The sequence below is a fragment of the Lithobates pipiens genome, unplaced genomic scaffold (genome assembly GCF_037356315.1).
Source record: "Lithobates pipiens isolate NorthernLeopardFrog02 unplaced genomic scaffold, aLitPip1_a1.2 Scaffold_30, whole genome shotgun sequence".
Lineage (NCBI taxonomy): Eukaryota > Metazoa > Chordata > Amphibia > Anura > Ranidae > Lithobates > Lithobates pipiens.
The window spans coordinates 130,020,413-130,038,904 of NW_027507791.1; the positions used below are offsets into that span (position 1 = coordinate 130,020,413).

At 41.7% G+C, this 18,492-nt stretch overlaps 1 protein-coding gene across 2 annotated transcripts in view; it reads left to right on the forward strand.

Moving 5' to 3' along the window:
* The window catches only part of BUB1B (BUB1 mitotic checkpoint serine/threonine kinase B), a 156,685-nt gene that overhangs the window by 121,832 nt on the left and 16,361 nt on the right, over window positions 1-18,492 (forward strand). For both annotated transcript variants that reach the window (XM_077464860.1, XM_077464861.1), the window contains exons 18-21: window positions 108-220; window positions 387-548; window positions 3,864-4,006; window positions 11,233-11,401. In XM_077464860.1, coding sequence (XP_077320986.1) covers window positions 108-220; window positions 387-548; window positions 3,864-4,006; window positions 11,233-11,401 — 587 coding nt within the window. The remainder of the gene's footprint in view (window positions 1-107; window positions 221-386; window positions 549-3,863; window positions 4,007-11,232; window positions 11,402-18,492) is intronic.

The following is an 18,492-nucleotide window of genomic DNA, read 5'->3' on the forward strand; positions in this document are numbered from 1 at the left end:
GCCTCTGTATGTGATCCGATCTAGCTTCATGGTTCCAGTTATTTAATGACAACATTTTCATGGTTTCTTTTATTGAATTGTGTTCATCTGGTTAATTTCATTTACAGATGGTGAAACATATCAACTAAAAAGTAAAATTGGTATCGGAGAGAACAGAAACCTTTTTAAAGCAACATTGTCTGATGAGGCAATGGAAACTATAAAAGGGGTAGTTATAAAGGTTAGTTACATTTTTTTTTTATCCTTATAGCTTTGTGTTAAAAAGCATTTAAACTACATTTCTTTGGTACTGTCAATTTTTTTTTTTTTTTTTTTTTTCAGTTTTTGTGCAATTTTTTTAATAATGTGGACCTGATTAATGTCTTATCTAATGTTTCCTCTTGCAGATGGACTCCCAGCCAATCCCGTGGGATTTCTATATTACACAGCAACTGACAGAACGGCTCGGGGAGGACTTTAACAGTTGTCTCTTAGAACAAAGTGACTGCTTCCTCTTCCAAGATGGCTGTTTAATGGTTTATAAGGATACCACTCACTTTACTATTCAGGTGAATGTCTGTTCAGAAACATTTAAAAATACTAAATTATGACCAAATCAGGTTTTATAGTCTGTCAACATAAACCCGCCAGTAGTGTGAGGATTCTTCTACCAGAGATCTAGGCTCTATCCACTCCCAGCTATTTGGAATTAATTTAGCTAGACCGCACTCTTTCCTCTTATTTCACATCGCTCTTGTGAATATTTACACAGAAGTTACACTACAGTATCTCTAAAGAAGAACATATTTGGAAAAGCAAAAATCATTGCGGTGGCCTGACCTTTCATTTACGGATAGTAAATATCTGTGCTTAACCACTTGCTTACTGGGCACTTAAATCCCCCTCCTGCCCAGACCAATTTTTAGCTTTTAGCACTGATGCACTTTGACAATTACGCGGTCGTACAACACCGTACCCAAATGAAATTTTTATAATTTATTTCCCACAAATAGAGCTTTCTTTTGGTGGTATTTAATTGCAGCTGGGAGTTTTATTTTTTGCTAAACAAACAAAAAAAAGATGCAAAATAAAATAAAAAATCATGTTTAAAGTGGTTGTAAACCCTTACAAACCACTTTGACCTACAGGTAAGCCTAGATTAAGGCTTACCTGTAGGTCCAAGAAATATCTCCTAAACCATATAGGTTTATATTTGCCCGAAAACAGGCACCGCTGTCTACGGTGCATGCGCTGTAGACAGCGGCGCACTGGGTGCGGCATTCTCAACGACGGAGCTGCCGCGCGTGTCGGCTCCCGTGCTTATGCGCGGGAGTGACGGCTTCGCCGAATGACAGCGGCGAAGCTGCGAGACCCCACCAAGAAGATGGATGCGGCGGACTACAGGGGACAGCGGCGACTTCGCTGGCTCCTGTGTCAGGTAAGTGACACATAATGGACTACTATGCGGTGCACAGTAGTCCATTATGCTTTGCCTTTGCAGGGAATGAAAGAGGAAGTAAACCCATTGGGGTTTACTTCCTCTTTAATAGTTTGTTATAAAATTTTGCAAACAGGTAATTTTTCTACTTCATTGAAATGCGCTGATGAGGCGGCACTGGTGGGCACTGATAGGCGGCACTGGTGGGCACTGATAGGCGGCACTGGTGGGCACTGATAGGCGGCACTGGTGGGCGGCACTGATAGGCGGCACTGGTGGGCGGCACTGATAGGTGGCACTGGTGGGCGGCACTGATAGGTGGCACTGGTGGGCGGCACTGATAGGCGGCACTGGTGGGCGGCACTGATAGGCGGCACTGGTGGGCGGCACTGATAGGCGGCACTGGTGGGCGGCACTGATAGGCAAAGATGGGCACAGATAAGGTGGCACAGATAGGTACCACTGATGGGGACTGGTAGATGACACTGATGGGCGCAGATATGTGAGCATATGAGGTGCAGCACTGTTGTTGAGGCAGATTGTGGGCACTGATGGGTGGCACTTTTACTATATGTATGTTGCACTGGCAGGGGGCAGGTGGACACTGATGGGTGGCACTTTTACTATATGTATATAGACTCGCTGATCACAGAGCGCGCCGCACGCGCCCCTCCGGGGGCGCGCAGGCCGCTCGTGCACGGGACGACGTCAATAGACGTAGTCCCGGAAAAGCAGGTCCGCGCTGTAGCCGTCATTCGGCTATAGTGCGGATCCCTAGTGGTTAAAGTTGAGCTCCATCTAAACTGCTAAATATACAGATCAACCAGTTCCCGACCCCGCTATTTTCAAAAGAGCGCTACAGCACGGCTCTCTTCCCACACATGCACCCCCCTGGGACACAGCTGATCAAGCTAAAGGGCCAATCACAGTGGTGTGATCAGCTGTGTTCAATCACAGGCAGTCACATGTAAACAGACTTGCCAGTTATCAGCCATCCTTTCCTCACACGTTGTCTCTGTGAGGAAAGGAGAAGCGATAACCACCAAGTTTGACAGGGCACAGTGAGTATATTGTTCACATTGATAATCAGGCCTCCAAAATAAAGCTTTATCACTCTAAAAAACAAAAAAAAAAAAAAGATTTTTGTATAGCCTGGAGGATGAGACTACTGTACCATTCTATGCATTAAGATAAAAAATCTTCTGTGTGCAGCAGCCCTCCTAATACTTACTGGAATCCCATTTTGATCCAGCAATGTTGCCTGAGATTCTCAGCCGTCCTGGACTTTTCCTCTTTCCCATTTGGCTCCCGCTGCTCTCAATCAAAGTCAATGAGCCAATGAGGAGAGAGAGGGGATAGGGCCAAGCCGTAGCTCCATGTCTGAATGGAGTAACAGAGCAGCGGCTCTGGTTCCCCCATAGCAAACTGCTTGCTGTGGGTGGGGGACACTCAGCAGGAGGGTGGGGCTGGTGAGGGACCCCGAGAAGAGGAGGATCTGGGCTGCTGTGTACAAAACCACTGCACAGAGCAGTAATATAATTTTAAGGAATAGAGTAGCGTCATATTAAACCCCCAACATGCTGACTAGACAATGAAAGGGACTGTAGCACTGATGATGTTTTGGATCTCTGCTTTCCCCTTTTATCAGCATGCTTCTTGCCAGCATATTTACATGCAGCATACCTGGTTGGCTCCCAGTACTGCCTCTACCAATCTGAATGCTGTTTGACTGTGGGGATTCCAAGAGGCTAATATGAATTCAACAGATATAAAATAATTTATTTTATTCTTTTTTCCAATAAATTTTCATTGCGTTTTCAGAGAAGGTATACAGCAATATACATGGTTGTGGACGCAGCTGCTGTAATGACAATGAACAGTATCTTGCCAATGTATTCGTAAAGTGCAGTATGACACATACAATGTTACTCATGCCATACATCTGGTAATCCTGTTGCAAGGCATTGAACAGGCTGAGTATAGCAAGCAAACCAAAATAAAATAAAGTGAAACATAAAGAAAAGGCCCTTGTTCCAAGGCCCATAGTGTAGCATACATAGCAGCCTTTTTTGTGATTGGGGGACTTTGCGCCTAAGGTAAGGCACTCATGGCTCCTTTGTAGATTTAGATTTGAACACGTATTAGGAAAGATGTAAGGATGAAAAAAGGGGTGGAGGTACTAGCAAAGATATAGGGGGTGAGATTGGGGTGTGGGTGTCGTAAGTGATTTTTTTTTTTTTAATAAATACAGAACTGCATTGATTTATTTGTTTTTTATAGCTACCTATAGTATTTTATTTTATAGTATTTGTAATGTTTACTACATCAAATTGCTAAATTTTTGTGTAAAAATGATACACACTTTTCCTCAGTATTTACCCCCCTACTGCTTCTCAGAAAAGTATTGATCAGTTATGGATTTACTTTGCTTTGCCTTCTCCACCAGGACATACTTGAAGACCAAGAGACTTTGACTGAGGAGGTCATTATCCTGTTGGCATACAATTTGCTGAGTCTTGTAGAAAAACTCCATTCAGTGGAAATCATTCACGGAGACCTGAGGACAGAAACGCTTCTGCTGGACAACAAGTGAGTATTCCTACTAGTGGGCTACATGTTTTCCTGGCTGTGCATATGGCCAGTTATGAATATTTCAATAAAAAAAAAACTAGAGAAGAAACAATGGTCTGTTACAATCTACTGCCTATGTTTCCAAACAACCCAGTGATCACGTTTTTAGTTTTAATTGATATAAAAAAAAACACATTTGGCCAAGTGTTTTTTTATTTCCATCTCATTTAGAATAGTTGCTGTAAGCCATGGGTGGTAGATTGCTATGGTTTGTTTTAATGCCATCATTTTTTCATTTACAATATAAGAATTTCCACATACCTAACAAATGTGTGTTTAGCATAAGAATCTGTGCTGCACAATTTTTTTTAAAACAATGTTAAAGAGGGAGTCCACTGGAAAAAATATTAAAAGCCAGCAGCTATAAATACTGCAGCTGCTGACTTTTAATAAATGGACACTCGCCTGTCCCAGGGTCCAGCGATGTCGGCAGCCGAGGCCGATCAATCACTCGGCTGCGGCTTCAATTCCAGGTTCCCTACTGCGCATGCGCGAGTCACGCAGCGCAATGGGAATGGTCCGCGCTGTCTCCGGGACCCATGTGTGTCCCAGCAGACAGCACGCCAGGACAGGAAGAAGCATAGACTCCCGTGGGAGTCTATGCCCGGAAGTGGGTGCAAATACCTATCTTAGACAGGTATCTGCACCCCCCTGAAAGGTGCCAACTGTGACACCAGAGAGGGGGAGGGTTCTGATGAGCAGAAGTTCCACTTTAGGGTAGAACCCCGCTTTAAATTTACAAAGGGCAAAAAGCATAATTTATTTACTTATTTATTTAATGACAGCTATTTAAAGTGGTTGTAAACCCTTACAAACCACTTTGACCTACAGGTAAGCCTAGATTAAGGCTTACCTGTAGGTCCAAGAAATATTTCCCAAACCTATACGGTCTAGGAGATATTTGCCCGAAGACCGGCACCGCTATCTACGGCGTAGACAGCGGCGCGCAGGCTCACTGAGTGTGGCATCGTCGATGACTAAGATGCCGCGCGTCTCGGCTCCCATGCGCATGCATCTGCGAGACCCCACCGAGAAGATGGATGCGCCGGACTACAGGGGACAGCGGTGACATCGCTGTCTCCTGTGTCAGGATGTGATGCATAGTAGTCCATTATGCTTTGCCTTTGCAGGGAATGAAAGAGGAAGTAAACATCATCAGCATTTTTTTTTTCTCTGCACTTGGGGGTCTACTAATAATTGAAAATTGTTGAACGAATGTGACGAGTGTTCATCTATCTAGGGCTGAAACAACTAATTATGAAATTAATCTATTACTATTTTCATAATAGATTAATCGGCCAGTAACATAATGGGTTAAAAAAAAAAACTAAAATGAGCCCTTTATAGTACAAAAAGAGCAAATAATCACTACTGTAAATATTGCACTGTTCTACAGTAAAAAAATGAACCCCTTGCAGTGGTTATTATCTGATTTTTCTACTATAAAGGACATATAAAAAAAAAAAATGGCATATATAAAAAAAAATGCAAATTGCAGTAAAATCACGTGTGCAAAAATCAAAACGCACAGCAAAAGGCACTGCAGAAACAGATCAAAAGCAAACTGCATAGGTGTGTACCGAGCCTTATGCTGGTCACACAGATCAATTTTGGATGAGAATATTCAGATAAAACATCTTTGTACGTTCATGAATGAAAAAATTTTGTTTGAAATTTTCACTTTGTTTTTAAAATGAATGTAGTATCTGAACGAAAACCATATACACTGTATGAAAATTCCTTTGACTAAAGTTTTCTATTTCTAAATTTTCCAGTCACTGTGGTTGAGAATGAACGTCAGTTTGACCCACTTTTTTTTTTTTTTTACGGTTATTAACCGATTAATCGAAACAATAATCGGCCAACTAATCGATTATGAAAATAATCGTTAGTTGCAGCCCTACATTTATCATTGATTAATTCTAACCTTGTTTTCTTTAATACAGCAATTTCATATAATCACCTGCTCCATCTAGTGCCCATAATGCTGATTTTTCTTTGATTGCATTTTTTTTTCCCCCTAGAAAAAATAACATATGACCACTAAATGGAGCCAACGATCATGGGAAATCTCTGTATTGGGCAAAATAGTCAGTCATGGATGGGAAAATGCTTGTCAGATTCGTCCAACAATTTTATTTTTTTATATAAATAAGACACTTGGTGCTTGTTATATGGAAGTCTTGTGGTACAAGACTGTGATACAGGCTCTGTAGCTATTATAAGTAGCACCAGAGTGCCAACAAACCAGCAGCACCAAGTGTATCGGAAGAACCTCTAAATAATGTCTCAGGTTTTTTTTCTTGAGCGTTCAATAAACACTGCCACAGTGCTAAAGTCAGACAGTCCACACAATATACCACCTCGTATAATCCATTACAGTCAGATTCAGTTGGTTTGTCACACTGCTTCTGGATGATGATGTGGAGGGGAAGGAGGGGTGGCTTTGGATCTGTCCTTGCTTTACTGGTCCCTGTGGCTGCATGTAAGTAGTTCTAAACGTGAGCACATATGTAGTGGAGGCGAGGGTGGGACTCCATAGGTCCCAGCAGGCACAGGGGGCACCCACATACATGGGAATCAGGCAAGATGGCTGGGGGCAGTATGAGAAGGAAACTCAGAGAAGACAAATTATAAAAAGAATAAAAAAAGGCATGCAAGCTCTGCTATTAGCGTCTGGATTTGCATAAATAAAATTAGATTTTGATGACTATGATAAATTCCTAGGACTATGGCAACCCTGGGTAGCCTACACACAGCCTTTGGACTTTTATAAAACTCTTCTACTACTCTTTATCTCTTGTGCGTGTCGTCTTCCTTGCAGGCACAATCCGGAGTCCAGCATTTGTGTCCATAGACATGAATGCCGGACTCTGCCCTGGTGCCCGCATCATTGGATTTGATTGACAGCAGTGGGAGCCAATTGCTGCAATCCAATCAAGAGCTGAGAACCCCCTGCAGAGAGGGAGAGGGCTCAGGTAAGTTAAACGGGGGGGGGGGGACAGTCACTGCCAGAAGTTTTTTCACCTTAATGCATAGGTGAAAAAGCAGTAGGGTTTACAACCACTTTAAGATTTCGAGGCTGACGTTTGGTCAGCCTTGAACTCGAACCTTCAGCTCCCTCCACATATTTCCTATAGGGTTAAGGTCTCAAGACTGGCTAAGCCACTGCAGGACCTTTTTAATGTGCTTCTTCCCGAGCCACTCCTTCGTTTCCTTGGTCATGTGTTTTGGGTCATTGTCATGCTGGAATAACCATCCATGACCCATTTTCAATGCCCTGGGTGAGGGAAGATTTGACAGTACATTGCCCCATCCATCATCCCTTTTGATGCAGTAAAGTTGTCCTGTCCCCTTATATCATTAAATCAATTAATAACTTTTTTAAATGCTTTTTTTCTCAATATTTTTGTTCTGTCTCTCTCACTGTTGAAATAAACCCACCATTCAAATTATAGACTGATAATTTCTTTTTCAGTGGGCACACTTACAAAATCAGCAGGGGATCAAATACTTTTTTTTGCCTTACTGTATGCATTAAGGTAAAAAAAAACTACGGTGTGTAGCAGCTCCCCAGCCCTCCCTAATACTTACCCGAGCCCCCTCTTGATCCAGCGATGTCCGCGAGAGCCTTGCTTCTCTGGGAAATCGCACTCCTGATTGTTTTTTGGCAGGAGCCATTGGCTTCCTGTTGGTTTTGCACATAGCAGCCAGGATCCTCCTCTTGTCAGTTTCCATGCTGGTGCTCCTGGCTCCTCCCTCCTGACAGGTGTCCCCACAGCAAGCAGCTTTCTCTAGGTGTACCCAAGCAGGCGCAATCCCATCCCACGGCTGTGTGTCCATTCACACACGGAGCCATGGATCTGCCCACCCCCTCCGTCATGATTGGCTTACTTGTTGATTGACAACAGTGGAAGGTAATGGCTCCTGCTGCTGCCAAAAAACAATCAGTTGTGCGAGTCCCCAGAGAGGCAAGGCTCTTGTGGACATCACTGGATCAAGAGGGGGCTCGGGTTAGTATTTGGCGGGGGCTTCCGCGCCCAGAAGATTTTTTCCTTCATGCATAGAAAAAACATCTTTACAACCACTTTAAATTCTACTTTGTTACTTCATGCAAAAATTGTTTTAGATGCATGCATATGTATTTTTCATAATATATATATATATCTATCTCTCTATCCCTCTCATATATATATATATATATATATATATATATATATATATATCTCTAATTTACACACAAACACATTTTTCTAAACAACTTTTGCATGGAGTGCCAACAATTTAAAGTGGAGAAATAGAAGTATGTGTGTGTGTGTGTGTGTATATGTGTATGTATGTGTGTGTATATATATATATATATATATATATAATATATTCAATTAAAATGGAAAGTGATTAAACAGAAGAGAAATCCAAATCGAATCAATACTTGGTGTGACCACCTTTTGCCTTCAAAACGGCATCAGTTCTTCCATTGTTTTAGGTACACTTGCGCTTAATTTTAGAAGGAACTCGGCAGGGTAGAGGTCACAGAAATATCACTCCAGGAGCAAATCACAATAGTTAATAAAAAAAACAAAATATACAAAATCCTAGCTAAAATAAAGCTATCAAAAATAGCTCCTTCATAAAAGTGGTCTGGACACCCAGAACACCACACCATCAGTCTAGTATAGCATCTAAAAGGCATAAAATGACAATAGATATGCAGAAAACACACACAGTGCACAAAGATAGGAATACATACAAATGAACGTAATGTAGAATCAATACTACACAACCAGAAAGAAGAAACAAGAGGATTCAGAAATATTAATAGTTGCAGAGGAGGAATGATGGTGAAAACCCCAAGACTAGCACCAGTAGGAAAAGAACATACCATCCCAAATAGGAGTGGGTATGAAAACCAAGTGAGGTTTCCTTTTAAAAAAAAAAAGGGTCTGGACCCCCAGTATGCCATACAGATGAATCAGGCTAATTTAGCACCAACCAGACAAAAGACATACTATAGCAATTGGCACATATACAGTATATCCATCCTGTCAGGGAGCATATATACCACTAACTGTTCTGCCCATTGTTTCTCAATCATTTAGGGTGTCAATAGCGCCAACAGGTAGTCAGCCAGACATTCCAAAGGATCATAAAAAAAAACAATGAGCCTTAGCTGTTCATTAAGTCCCTTAGGGTGCAAAGTTTTGTAAATCATGGACCCATCGGCTTTCCTTATGTAACAGCTGGCGATGGCGGTCAGGTTGGGGTGGGAATTGGTCGATCAGCATGTTTGGTATAGAATGATCGCGTGCCACCAGTTGGTTGGATGTTCGGGAAGCAATTGCCTGGCGAATGGCAGATCTGTGATTGTTGAACCGATCCCTAAAATAAGTTATAGGCTTGCCTATATAGTACAGACTGCAGGGACAGCGAAGCAAATATATCACATATTCTGATGTACAAGAAGGTCTGTGTTTTAATATACACACATTTGTCCGATTACGGGTGTAGAAATAATTGACTGGTCAGCATATGGTGTCTTGTGGTACGATCTGGACAGCGGTAACAGACAGGATTTTCCAGGACTAAGCCAGGTGGATGTTTTAGTAATGGGCGGTAAGTCAGTGTGCATCAGGAGATCTTTTTCCATTCTAATAACTCATGATGGGGGGCGGGGGGTGTCTATTAGCTAATGTTAGGCTTGGACTGCTATCAATTGTCTGCCAACAGGAATAAACCACATCCTTCACTGTATGACTGTATAACAAGTTGGGAAAAAAGGTTCAGTTTTGTGGGATGTTGTCCCAGGGACAGAATAGTGACTCCCCAGCATATTTTACTTGTCTCTGTTGTTAAATGAGGTTTTTTTTTTTTTTTGAGTAGTCACGTTAAGAAAATCTTTCCATCATTTCGTCAAGCTGTAGTTCAGCTGTTATGGGGTTGGAGTTTCTCCTTTTAAAGAGGAAGTAAACTCTGCATTCCTTATCGCGATTTTCATCTCATTTGATATGAAAACTTATTTCCAACCCTTGTACAGTATAATGTATGCATAATCGCTGCTTACGTCTGTTTTTTAGTAGTTTGTAAAGTTTTCTTCCTGGATTCAGTGGCATGCCATCTCAAGTACTGTTTTCTGACTCCTCTTCCGCCCTTCCTGGTTTCCCCTGCTAATATTTCGCACATGCACGATCGTTTCTTAAAGGGGTTGTAAAGGTAAATGTTTTTTCACCTTAATGCATTCTATGCATTAAGGTGAAAAAACATTTCACAGTGCCGGCGACCCCCCCCCCCCCCCCCCCCCCGTTTTTACTTACCTCACCCCTCGAAAGTCCCCCGACTTCCTCTTCACCACTCAGCCTGGCCGCTGATTGGCTGGAGTGGATGGATTGAAGGCAGCGCAGCCATTGGCTCACTCTGCTGTCAATCACATCCAATGATGCGCGCACCGGGGGGCGGGCCGTGTGTTACAGTGAGCGGCTATAGCCGCCGGCTGTATCACGGGAGCGCGCCCGCAGGTGCTTCTCACCATGCGAGGGAGCTCGCATGAACGTGCAAAGTACCTGCAGGAAGAAGCAGAGACAGCCGCCGAGGGACCCTAGAAGAGCAGGTTCGGGGCTACTCTGTGCAAAACGAGCTGCACAGTGGAGGTAAGTATGACATGTTTGTTATTTTAAGAAAAAAAAAATAACTTTACAATCCCTTTAACCAAGCGTCTTTCTTGAGCCACTTTCTACATTAGACTGTAATATGCCCTGGTTTACGTCACGTAAGAGAGAACCAGGAAGCTGCGAGTGACTGCCGAGTCTCACGAGTCTGCAAGCTGTGCCACAGACAGCGGAGCTCTTGTACACATCATGTTATGGATGGGGAAACGGCACGCAGAGCATGCCGTTAATCACAGAACAAGAAGCGCATACACCGGTGACGTAATCAAACATTGCAGGACGAATTGTAAGGAGAATTTCACAGGCTGCGATCAATAGCTTTATTCATGAGTAGTGGAATGTGCTGAAGTTGCTTTGGAGGGTATACAACCACTTTAACTCAGCATCTGGCGATTTGGAATTCCACCGACTAGTGTTGGTGGGTGTGCACTACGTGTATGAAGCAAAGTGTTTCTATCACTCGGCTTGTGATATAACCAGCGGGTCCCCAAGATGACCAATTTATTTTTTCTCCCACAACAGGGTTTTTGACCTGACTTCTTGCACAGAGATGAATGGTTGCATTAAACCAACAGACTTCTCCCACAGCATGGACATGCGGCTCTGCCCTACACTGACATCAAGAGCTTTCCCCATAGCACAAACTGAGTATGGGCAACAGGTTCTAGCTGGCCGAACTTCACTTTACCAGGTAAATGTATGAAACGGATATTGTCCGTTTTTTTTTTTTTTTTTTTTTTTTTTACCTCATTCATATCTCTGCATTTTGTAAAACATATTGGTAATCTGTGCTGCAGATACAGTTGGAGGTTATTGCAGTCATACCATTTTAGTCTTGTCTGCCTGTACTTAGATGAATTTGTTGATCATGCATATTACCCACTGACCGTATAGTAGTTGCTTGCTTGGCTACCTTGGTAGTAGTTCCACAACTTAATAATGAAACATCCCTGATATTGACATATATCAAATTGACGTGAACATATGCTGAAGGTCAACAAAACACAGAACATCAATGTGACAACAGTAAAGAAGCTGTACAGTCTGAAATGTGTTGGGTTAGAGCCCCCATTTTAAGTCCAGTCAGATAAACGTCTAAACAATCGCAGCTGGTCTCATGAAAACGGACTTGGGTTTTTTTTGGCATTCCTTTCCTCACACACCCTCTCTGAGGAAAGGAGAGCCGGTAACCGGCAAGTCTGACAGGGCTCACTGAGTACATCGTTTACACTGACAATTATTAGTCCTGTGTTATTAGTGCAGCCTCATCCGTGCCTGTCAGTGAAGAAGAAAAATTACTTATTTGAAAATTGTATAACGGAAGACCTTTTTTTTTTTTTTTTTTTTTTTTTTTTTTGGGTCATTTTTTTTTTTGCTCTTTCAATAATTTTTATTGAAGTTACATGATGTATTTATCAAAGATTTATCATCAAAAAATAGGTGTAAAGCAAAAACATAACAGAAAAGACATAAAGTTTAAATAAGGCAGGATTCATCAATCAGTAAAAGACAAGTTATACAAGGTATCTTATACAATTATATCTGGGACTATTATATGACATGAAAGACTTGGAAAGTAAGGATGCACTTCTTTTAGATTTACAACCTCTAAAAAAAAAAAAAAAAACGAAAAGCATTATATGGAAAATAAATTTCCATAAAAACGTCTATAAGGCAGACAGCCTAGGAGTAAGTAAATAAGACCTTCACGAAATCGCTATAGTCCAGTCTGCTCTCCGTATGTTATCTATTCATTAAGAGACTTCGTAAAATACAAATATGAAATTTATATTAATAATATATAAATAAGGAAAAAAAAAAAAATATATATATGTGTATAGAGAAAAGGAAAGGAGAAAAAAAACAAAAACTTAATTAAAGCTTGAGTGGGGGGGGGGGGGGGGGTAGAAGATTCAATTCGTAAACGTAGCGAGAAACTTCTACGGAAACCCTCGAGATCACCACTCCACCCCAATGGGCTCACACTGTGGAGTGGGATAGCTCTGGGAATTCCCGCCGAAGAACCCCCCACCTCCGTCCCTTCAAACCCCCGGGCAGCACCCAATTTGTGCTCCCCGGAGGGAAGCGAACGGTCAAACCTTAGAATTCCCAAGTCTATACCAAATAATCTCTTTAGAACTAGTAAACTCCGGTCAGAACCACAAAGATTAACTGAGGATTAATGCAGTAGAATAAGGTAACATCGGATCAATAACTAAATATGAGAAATCCTGCGTAAAGAAAAGGAAAAAAAGAGAGAGTATTCAGGAGAGAAGAGGGAGGGTAAGGAAGGGAGGGTTGTACAGGATTCAGGGTCCTGGCTCCATCCATGTAAAATTTAAGACAGAAGGTGTCCCGGAAACAATTGTACTTTGATGTGTTGGGCCCATGGATCCCATATCAATTCAAATTGTTGTGTGGTATTCCGTAATTTAGCTACTATTTGTTCCTGAACCATAATCCAGGAGATTTTGTGCCTGGTAGCCCCAAGAGAAACTCTAGAAGTTTTCCAAGCTTTTGCTAAAGAAATCTTGGCTCCCAAGCACATAAAAAAGATTAGTTGTAGAGTATGTTTAGGGGTATTATGTAACCTGCGGTTCAGAAGGATATATGAAGGATCTAGTGGAATTGGGGCTTTCGTGACCTTCCGTACTAGATGAATAAAGTTATTCCAAAAGTTTCGTATGCGGGGACACGTCCACCAAATATGTAACATAGTACCTAAATGACCACATCCTCTGAAACAGAGCGGTGAAATCTCTGGGTACATCTTTGAAAGTCTCACAGGAACATAATACCATTTCGTTAGAATTTTGACATTAGCTTCGATTAAGGAAATATTCAAAATACCTTTAGATGATCGTCTAAAAACTTGAAACCACATTTCCGTATCTAGTTGGATGTCCAAGTCTTCTTCCCAAGAACGAGCATATGTCGGTTTATCATTCCTATCTGCCAGGGACGAGTAGATGAGGGAAATACCTCCTTTGCGGAGGCCTTGTTTTAAGCACCATTGCTCGTAAATCGTAACCTGGTAACTATTTGATTTATCAAGTTCAAGAGATTGTATAAAACGTTTAATCTGAGAGAGTCTCAATTGTTCTGAATCGGGCATCTCTAGTTTGGAGTAGCAGTGGCCCATTGAAATGGGTCCATTTGGTGTAATGAAATGTCCAATTCTGAAAAGGCCCTTGTTCAACCACCATTGAAAATCTTGGATGTTCAGACCAGGAGGAAAATCAGGATTATGAAATAAATGAACGAGAGGTTTCAGTGGGGAAATCAGGTGTTCGTTTTTGTATAGTCTATCACATAGTGCTAGGGATTGAGAAAGCGTGGGAGACAATATGGTAGGTCTTTGCTTTGTTGGTCGCCATAGTAGATGATCTAATGTGTAGTCAGGTACTGCCTGGTTCTCAATAGAAACCCAATCTGGACTATTGGTTTTAGAATATATTGCTGAAAATTGTGCTAGTTGTGCTGCTTGATAATATAAAAAGAGGTTAGGAAGACCTAAGCCACCTTGGTTTGTCCGGCGGAACAGGATGTCACGCGCTAGTCTATGTCCCTGTTTTCCCCAGACAAATCCAACCACTTTTGATTGGAATTTATTGAGGGTCAACTTTTTAATAGGTATGGGGAGGGCTCTAAATAAATACAAAATTCGAGGAAATAAGTTTATCTTAACTGCATTGAGCCTGCCCAGCCAAGACAATCCTTCTTTAGACCATTTAGTAAGATCTGCTTCTAAAGATCTGAAGGCGGGTGGATAATTAGCATTGTATAAGGTACTGACACATTTGGTGAGAGAAATACCCAAATAGGGAATCCTATCTGAAGCCCAGGAGAAGGGAAAAAAGGGCGTAAGTCGGGAGATAGTTAATGAGGGAACTGAAATATTGAGAGCAACTGACTTTGAGGTATTAACTTGGAGACCTGAAATAGTTCCAAAGTCCCGAAGAAGATGAAGTAAGTTGGGGGTGGAGATTAGGGGCGAGGTCAGAAATATAAGCATATCATCAGCAAAGAGAGCACATTTATGCTCTTCTAAACCACAGTGAACACCTTTAATATTTATATCTGCTCTAATGGCGATGGCTAGGGTTTCTATAGCGATAGTAAAGATTAACGGTGACAAGGGACAACCCTGTCTAGTACCTCTACAGATATCTAATGGTTGAGAGAGATGGCCTAATAGACGTACTTGAGCAGAGGGGGTTGAATATAGGGATTGTATAATGTTCAAAAAATTTGCTCCGAAACCCCATCTGGTGAGAATTTCAAACAGATATGGCCATGAAACAGTATCAAATGCCTTCTGCAAGTCCAAAGACAGCAGAAGGCCTTCTTGTGCCGGGCCCCCGTCCCATTGCGATTTCAAGAGTGATATTAAGTCAATTGCCCTTCTCACCTGATCCGTTCCCTGTCTCCCCGGGATGAAGCCCACCTGATCCTTATGGATATAGTTAGATATAAAACTGGACATTCTGTTGGCTAATATCTTAGTCATAATTTTAAGATCATTATTGATCAGCGAAATGGGTCTGTAATTTCCCACTTCACAAGTATCTTTACCAGGTTTCGGAATAACCGAGATAAATGCGGTATTAGAATCATTCGGGAGGGGGGCTCCATCCCGGAGAGAATTAAAGAACCGGGCCATGTAGGGAGCTAATTTTGATCCAAAAGTCTTATAATATCTAACTCGGAAACCGTCGGGGCCTGGTGCAGATTCTGATTTAAGGGCTTTTATGATGTCAAGTATTTCGGCAGGGGAGAAGGATTCATCCATTAGATCTTTATGAGTTTGATGTATGTATGGTAGATCGAGGTGATCCAGGAACTGCTTCCTAGCTTTGGAATGTGTATGAGTTGTCTCAGTGTAGAGGTTTTTATAAAAATCATGAAATGATTTCAATATTTCTACCGGATTTTGTGTAAGGGTACCCGAAGATTGTCTAATTTTGGGGAAGACCAAGGTGCGAGTTCGAGAACATAATTTACTCGCGAGTTTGGCACCTATTTTATCTTTTTGATAATAGAAGCAAGCTCTTGTCCATCGCAGATGTTTTTCCGCAGAGGTGATGAGTAAAAGATTAAGTGCAATGCGTGCCCTATCATGTTCAGCCAGGCTATCTGGGGTAGGATGTCGTTTGTGACTTTTGCTAAGTGTTCGGAATTCCTCTTTGAGTCGTATAAGCTCTGCGGAGTGTTCCTTTTTGAGACGGGCTGAGAGTTGAATTATTTTACCGCCCACAGGGAGCCTGGCGAAATTGAATCTGTATTATTGTCTGTAAAGTAGTCCGAGAGGGCTGATTCTAATACCGCACAGTGAGCTTGATTGTTTAGTAGAGACTCATTAAGCCGCCATTGGAACGGTCGTTTATCCCCTCCTCCCCCTTGAATAATTAATAAAACTATGGAATGGTCAGAGAGAGAGGAATCATAAATTTTTGAGGATTCAACCAAAGAGATGAATTGTGGAGGAATAAAGATATGGTCTATTCTGGTTAATGTATTATGAGGGATAGAAAAGTGAGTGTAGTCTTTGGATCGGGGATTCATTTCTCTCCATATGTCTATCAGGCCTGCTGATTGGATGGAATGTGCAACCCTAAGACTGCATTTAGGAGGTCTTTTGGGCATTGGTTTCGTAGGGTTAGATCTGTCTGAGGAAAGGTCAAATGGGATGTTCGAATCTCCTGCCAGGATAATAATTCCCTTCAGATGGGATTTCAGCGTCATGAGAGTCTTTTCAAAAAATGGTCTTGGCGGGAGTTTGGAGCATAGTAGGAAACAAACGTATATGTTACTGTATTAATTGTCCCAGAGACCAGGATGTAACGGCCTTCTGCGTCTCTAATCGTTTTGGAATGTTGAAAATTAATTTGGTTGGCAAAGCAAATCGCAACCCCTCTTGTTTTATTTGAAGCATTAGCCAGATAAAATTGAGAAAAGTTTTTGTGTAGGAAAATGGGGTTATAAGAAATGGGGAAGTGCGTCTCCTGCATCATGATAACATCAGCTTTGTGGGCATGAAATTGTTGCATGATTTTACGCCTTTTCACTGGGGAATTAAGGCCTTGAACATTATTGGACATTATACGGAGATTAGATTGTACCGGTGAGGTAGAGGTCATAGGAAGATCATGGAAAAATTCATGCTATGTGCAAAAGGAGTACCTGTCTTTGTAGTGATCCCTGGCAGATAGGAGATGACACCTGTTCTTCTGAAGATATGCTTGTGAGAAAAAAACGAGGAGAATCCAACCAGGCCCTGATCCTGTACAAGGGAGATGGGAAGGAGGATGTGGTTAGACTGGGAAGGGTAAAAAAGGGAGGATGGAAGGGAGAAAGAAGAAGGTAAGGAGAGAATAGTGTTAGAAAAAGAGGAAATAAAATAGAAGTACATCAGAATATGCATTATATAAAATAACAATTCAAGACAAAAAAAAAATTAGTAATGTATACAATAAATAAAATAGAAAGGGAAAAAATCCCAAAGCGGCCCAAAAGGGACGCTGTAAACGAACCCCGGTAGGAGAGTAAGTTCTCCTATCGACGTAAAAAGGGGGGTGCATTGTACCCACCCTGGACAACCCCGCCGCAGAGGTTGATTATCTCATAGGCACTAAAACAAATAATCTGAGCCCAGACTAAAATAAACATAGGTGCTATATAAATAATGAGCAACTGCCCCCCTCTTACTCTACGAAATGTGTGACCATGACTTAATGGCAAAAAGAGCCATTATAAGAAAAAAAAAACCCATCAACTATAAAGCCAAAAGGTCAGTTGGAGAGAGAAATAAATAATAAAATTATAGAGGAAGAGGAGGCTAATACAGGCAATACAGTAAAAGTATATGTCAAAAAGGAAAAATATTATTAAATTTTCCACATTAGAAGCAAAAAAAAAAAAAAGTGAAAAAATAATGTCTTCTGTGGGAAAACACATGGAGAAGTTACCAGGAAAAACAGGACCTATGGTCAACCCGGCCCGGGTAAAGGTTCGGCCCTGAGGACAAACCGTAAGGAAGTCAATTTTTCAACAAAAATTGGACAGATTAGGTATATATTCAGGTTGGTGGAGATTCCCTCGATCTCTTGGGCATCTGTTTCTGCCATATTTGCGTCAAGGGGCTGGTCGGTGAGGGGCGTTTGGACGAAGAGGTTCCTTTCGGTGTAGAAGTCTGAGGGAGTTCCTGGTTGATCAATCCCAATTGAAGCAGAAGTCGTTCTCCATCTTGGAACGTCGAGAAGTGGTATGGTTTATTGTTATATGAGAAATTCAGGCGGAGAGGAAAGGCCCATCTGTAAGGGATTTCTCTGCTCGTCAGAACTTGAAGTAGTGGTTTAAGTGCTCGTCGTTTTTGGACTGTGTATGGTGACAAATCGGTAAAAATTTGTATGGAATGATCCTGAAATGTCAGAGAATCTGAGGTTCTGGAAACTCTCATTATCTCTTCTTTCACTGAGTAGTAGTGAGGTTTCACTATAATGTCTCTAGGAAGTCCATCTGAGCGAAGAGGTTGCAGAGCCCTGTGAGCCCTGTCTAATTCTAGACGATCCTGTGAAATTGTGGGAATTAAACTTTTGATGAGGTCTTGGATAGCGAGATGAGTGTCCTTGATAGATTCAGGAATGCATCTGACACGGAAATTATATCTCCTTGACCTATTTTCGAGGTCGTCAATTTTAGCTGTGGCTGTTTCTAAATGATCCTGAAGTTCTTGTATCCTGGCTGTATTTTGGTTAATACGTAGACATGACTGATCCGATT